The 6,000-nt window shown below is 48.5% G+C and overlaps 1 protein-coding gene across 4 annotated transcripts in view; it reads right to left on the bottom strand.

The window, feature by feature from the left end:
• Arid1a (AT-rich interaction domain 1A) overlaps positions 1-6,000 on the bottom strand; it is an 82,703-nt gene that overhangs the window by 1,138 nt on the left and 75,565 nt on the right. For 2 of the 4 annotated variants that reach the window (XM_027399603.2, XM_027399602.2), the window contains 3 exons: positions 4,831-5,722; positions 4,391-4,521; positions 1-1,882 (listed from right to left, as the gene is read on the bottom strand). The exon at positions 1-1,882 is cut by the window's left edge and continues 1,138 nt beyond it. In XM_027399603.2, coding sequence (XP_027255404.1) covers positions 161-1,882; positions 4,391-4,521; positions 4,831-5,722 — 2,745 coding nt within the window. In that variant the 3' untranslated portion in view covers positions 1-160. The remainder of the gene's footprint in view (positions 1,883-4,390; positions 4,522-4,830; positions 5,723-6,000) is intronic. The other 2 variants (XM_027399600.2, XM_027399601.2) reach the window with 1 other exon arrangement.

Raw genomic sequence — 6,000 nt, 5'->3', positions numbered from 1 at the left:
GAGGGATTGGGGGTGGGGAGAGACTTTCCCAAGGGAGAAGCTGGACAGCACAGGGTAAACTGGATTCTGAGGTGGTTTTGCATAAATAAAGGGCAACAGTCAGTTTCTAAGTTCTCCACACACTCACACACACACAGGGAGGGGAGGTGTCCCACGGCTGTCATGACTGGCCAATCAAAAACAGTACATCACAAATGACTTGTGAAACCAATGAGTTCATCAATGGTGACACCGAGATGTCCAACAGCCGTGACTCATAGAGAGTGAACTCTGAGTGGTTCTCGTCCACCTTGGCCAGGGCAAGCAGCGCACGGGCCGCCCGCCGCATCATGTCCACACTAGTTGGTTCAAAGGGTGGGTTCTGCATGTGGAGGAGGCTGGCCTGGCTCTGCTGGAACTGTGTGGCAGCAAGGCTGTCCTCTAGGAAGCCCAGGAGGTTGCCGATGCTGCCCTTCTGCACTGCAATGGCCCGGGCTGCCAGGCTGTCCCCCTGTGCCAGATTGGCCAGCAGTACCACGGCCATCTCCCGGCACACTGGGTTCTTTCGGTCACTGAGGAAGCGCACCATGGTACTATACAACTTCTCCAGGCGGCTAAAGGGGGGCGTGGCCAGTATCAGGTCCACATTGTTGTCCTGGATGCTGAGTTTGCTGAGGGTTTCCAAGACCAACCTCTGGGGAGACAGGACGGCATTGGGGCCGAGGGTGGAGAAAGGGTCCTGGGCTTCAGCTGAAGGGCAAACTGCCCAGTGTAGGAGTCCGTCCAGCACAGGCAGGCAGATGCTCTCAGGGTACGGGGATAGGTCCAACTGCCCCGAGATGTTGGCAAGGGTGACCAGCGTGTTTTCCCGGAGCATCTCCAAGCAGTCCCACCACCACTCCACTTTGTCACAGCTCACCCCTTGGTCCTGTTCCTCCTCCTTCTCATAAGTTAGTGGCGCCTGCTTCCGTTCTGGATGCTTGTGGTGCAGTAGGATCAGCTTGCCCAGGATAAGCAATAGCCCCGGGTGTTTGGACATCTCAAAGTCGTTGCCTGGCACAAATGACAGGCTGCGGATGGTATTAGAGACACAGACACAGCGCTTAGCAAGGGAATCCTGCCAGTCCAGAAGGGTACACAGTGGGGTCTCATCCTTACTGTGGGGTTCATCCTCTAAAATCTTAATGTTCCGGTGGCTCTGTGCTGGGCTAATGCCAAATGGAAACTTGCTGCTTTCCTTGGTGGCCTCTGCACTCTTTGTTCCCTCATCAGTCAACGTGCTAGACCGGGTGGACAACATGTCATCCATAGTGGCTGTGATCCTTTTCTCTGGAAGGCCATCAGGCGGGGGCCCCTCCTGCTCCGCTGTCCCTTGTGTACCCTCTATTGTTGTAAGGTGTTTCCGAGGGGGCGTTGGGCAGGGCATATAAGGCCGGGAAGGCAGCAGCTCTACCTTGCTTTCAAAGTGGGTCTGGATATGCTCAGTGGTATCCCCACCACCAATCCGCCAGTGCAGCAGGCCACTGTCAAACTCCTGCACCCGCCCAAGCTTATCTGAGCAGTCTACCACAAATGGGTCGTTCTTCTGTACAATCTTCACCGGAAGCTTGTCAAACTTACTGACTAGCTTCTCCTCACTATTCTCTGAAGCTGGCTTGTCCTTGCCTAAGAAGGCCAGCTCCTCATCATTTTCAACCACTTCCCCCTCCTCCTCCAGTTTAGGTTCTAGGAGATCTTCCTCTTCCTCCTCTGTGGGGGATGGACTAGACACCTTGCTGAATCTCCCAGGGTCTAGCAGTGTTCTCTGTCCTGGGTCCCCCACCTCATACTCCTTTAAAATGCCAAAGATCTCAATCAGGCATCGACGGAAATATTCCACAAGGAGCTCTAGCAACCCTGGGAGCTGAAAGAGAGAGAAAATGAAATGAACCAAGGGAAGAATCCATGACCCAAGAATCCCCAAGCTCTACCCAATTTTCTTTCTTTTGAGGTAAAGCTGCTCCCTCTCTAAAAGCTTCTGTTCCAGCAGACTGTGCGTCTTCATTTCTCCCATACCATTTCCCTCTCAAAGAATGAGAACAAAGCTTTCTTTTGCCCAAACAATGGTCGCATAAGCCTGCCCCAGCAGGCTGCAAATGTTAGCCACCCATCAGTACCACCCAATACCTTTAAAACTCTTCTTTCTGAATGTATGTTCTGCTTTTCACCAGGATCCTGGCCAATGTCACTGCCCCTTTAAAGTGGTCTCTATATACCATGGCCATATGGAGGCTAAGTCTAAACATGCTGGGATGACCCCTCCCAACACAAACTACAAAAGGGGGTGCACTGTCAACAGATGATCATCTAATCTCCAGTTAAGATTAGCATTTGGCTGAATTCCTTCCATCCATTTGATTTTTAGAATTAGGCCTTGGTTTGAATATTGCCTTTCCTAGAAATTAGCTATATAAAATGATAAAAAGAAAAAAAAAAAATCCCCAACCGGGCGTTGATGGCCCACACTTTAGTCCCAGCACTCGGGAGGCAGAGGCAGCCTGGTCTACAAGAGCTACTTCCAGGACAGGCTCCAAAGCCACAGAGAAACCCTGTCTCGAACCCCCCCCCCAATAATCCGTAAACTTCATAAAGTTGTTCTATCATATGAAAAATAATGAAAATTTATTTCTTTACATTCTTGTAGCCAGCAATATTATTCAATGGAAACACTCGTGCTCTGGGCAGCAGTGTCGAATCACAGATGTAATCCCAGTTAAGGGCTAGTCTGGGTTTATACAGTGGTAGGTGCTAGAGAGATGGCTCAGGAGGTAAGAACTGTGGCTGTTAAAAATTGCAACTCTAGATCCAACACCCACTGCAGCCTCAATAAGCACCAGACACACGCACACGAAACACCCCTCAACCTCATAAAAGAAAACTAAAGTTTGCAATGCCTTCTTTTATTTAGGAGTAGAAATAGGAAAAAGAAAAATATAAAAAAAGTAACTTCTATGATCATTGACACAGATAACACAATGCTATTCCTGGTAGATTGGAAACATCCCAAGTAGTCTATCTTCCTTTTTTTCTGTCATCATCATCATCATCATCATCATCATCATCATCATCATCATCATCATCATCATCATCTTACATACAGTGCCCCATATATCCCAGGTTGGCCTCACACTACCTAGGTAAACAAAGACGACTTTGAACCTCTGATCTAAGAACACACCTCCCAAGTGCTGTGACTGTGTGTGTGCCACCACACCTGATTTATGTGGTACTGGAAGTCTATCTCTGGGTCATGCACTTCATCTAAATTACAATCCCAGTCTCTAGTCTTGAATTTCTTTTTAATTAAGCTATAAATAAAATGCTTTAGTGTGGGAATTTGTGGCACATGCCTTTAATCCCAGCACTGAGGAGGCAGAGGCAGATGGATTTCTGTGAGTTCCAGGCCAGCATAGTCTACAAAGCAAGTTCCAGGAGTACACAAGAGAAATCCTTGTCTTGAAAGAGAAGATAAAAATCAATAAAAGCAAGCAAGCAAGCAAGCAAGCAAGCAAGCAAGCAAGCAAGCAAGCAAACAAGAAGTATTATGGGTAGAGGGGAATGCCACTACACAAATCATCAGAGTACGAATTTTGAGGAGTCAGTTCTCTCCTTATACCTTTACATGGGAACCGAACTCAGTCTCTACTGGCAAGTGCCTTAGCAGTTGAGCCATTTTTCCCCCCCTTGGAGACAGGGTTTCTCTATGTACGGTTGGCTGTACTCACTCTATAGTCAAGACTGGCCTAAAACCATAAATCTACTTGTCTCTGCCCCCAAGTGCTGGGATTAAAGATGTGCACTACCACTACTGAGCTATCTTGCTGGATTCTTACCACGAACAAAGTTTCTCCCAGTTGAGACTAGCATTTTTAAGAAGAGGGAGGCAGATAGATCTCTGTGAGTTTGAGGCCAGCCTGGTCTACATAGTAAGTTTCAGAATAGCCAGGGCTACACAGAGAAACTCTGTCTCAGAAAACAAAAACAAAATAAACTCCCAGCTGAGCTTGGAAGCTAGGGAGGCTAAGACAGAAGAACCACGAGTCTGAGGCCAGCCCAGTACAAATAACTTAGTAAGACCCTGTCTCAAAACCAAACCAAACAAACCTCAACAAGACTTGGAACAACAACAAAACCCAAATAACAACCTTGTTCCCTAATAAAATTCCTTTTGAACTTAGTCTTACACCAACAACTCATGTAAATTATTACTGTTCCCACGCTCAGTGTTAAGGGAAACAAAGGATAAACAAAGATTTCCAGCAAAGTGACAAATGTGTTAGCTGAGGATGGCTTCATTCTTGTTGTCACTTTGTATTATCTACATCAAGAATATCCCAGGCTTCTCCCACCTCACCCAGCAATCTGTACTCACCTGACTGAGGCTGAAGGTCATGATGCTGTTGTCATCATATAGCAGGATGTTAATGGTGTCTAACGCCCACGTGCTCTCTGCCAGGAGCCCAGACTTGAGGGACATCATTACCCGCCATGCCTCCGGGGTTCCTGAAATAAACCTCTGTGTTGTTCATCCACCAAGCCCCAGCTGGCTGGAAGTACCCCAAGGCTGTCCCACTAGTCAGGCTATTGGGCCTTCATTGCTTCTAAGCTGTCTAGGACACCAGTATGTGGCAGAGATAAAAGGAAAACCTGAAATCAGCTTATTTCTTCCACCCTTCCAATTCTTTTGCACTACTTCAAGTAACACGGTACCTGATTTAAGCACCCCCAGAATCTCAGGGTGGAGGGAACCATGTGAAAGATGCAAAGGGGTAGTAGATTCATTCAGCCACCCAATCAGGGAGCTCTCCTTACCAATGTCTTTCATTGTGAGCCGCCTTTTCTGCTTCAGCACAGGCTGTGTGGCCTCAACGGAACCAGGTGGAAAGGTAATATCCCGCCGAATCATAGGGGGCTGCACAGGGGCAGGCGCTATGTGTGAAGCAGGCACCGGTGGGCCTGCCTTCTGCATTTTCATCCCAGAGTGCAGGAATGGAGACTTGCTAGGAGAGGTACGGTTCTCCATTGGCCGGGGTAGGGGAGCGGGGCTGGATACCTGAGGAATGTGATTCTGTATGCTTGGTGGGGGCTGGTAGTTAGATGGAGAGGGTCTTGTCATGGGGGGAACAGGGGCTGAAGGACCATATGGAGGCTGGCGTGTGCCATGGGAAGGCCATGGGCCTTCATGGTTGGCCCTCTGATCTGTGTGGAGCATTTCGTCTGTTCGGTTCACACCATGATAAGCAGCACTCTGGGGGGCAGAGCCTGTACTCTGCCTGTTGGCATAATTGTAGGTCATGTCATTACGCCCCTGCCACATGGTGCCTTGCTGAGCAACCTCAGCTGATGACTGCATAGGACCGCCCATCATTTGTGGTGGCATGTTCTGCTGGGCATTGGAACCAGGAGGTGCAGAGACCCGGTCTCGGCCAAACTGGAATGGAAATTGGTTCTGGGGGCCGCCTGCTGGTCGGCGCTCAGTAGCAGCGGTGGCAGTAGCAGGATAGGCATTGCTGTACTGGTTGTACACATCTTGCTGAGGGGAAGGCTGGGCAGCTTGTTGCTGGCTGGCAGACTGGGACTGGGCTGTAGGCAACTGTTGCTGTTGAGGCTGCCCCTGCCCAGTGCTGTATGGCACACTGTACATCTCCCCTTCGTGACGCTTGGCAGGAGGACCATATGTACCATCCATCGGCCTCTTATAATTCTAAGACAGAGAAAACAGAGAGCAAATTAATATCGTGTATTCAGTCACAAAAGTCACAAGTGCCATGGATGGCTCCCATTATATACAAACTCATTTTTCTTTTGCCCCCTTCAAAGACAGGACACAGATACCAAGAGAACAAAGGAAACACCTTTGCAGATTATCTTTTGAAGCAGTTTCTGAGAAAAAAAACACTATTTCCTCTTCTACGGTTTTCCCTCCAAATAGAAAATTACACAAAACCTCAAACCAAAAAAATAAAATCAATTTCTAGCCCA

The sequence above is a fragment of the Cricetulus griseus genome, chromosome 2 (assembly GCF_003668045.3).
Source record: "Cricetulus griseus strain 17A/GY chromosome 2, alternate assembly CriGri-PICRH-1.0, whole genome shotgun sequence".
Lineage (NCBI taxonomy): Eukaryota > Metazoa > Chordata > Mammalia > Rodentia > Cricetidae > Cricetulus > Cricetulus griseus.
This window is presented reverse-complemented; position numbering and strand designations above follow the sequence as displayed.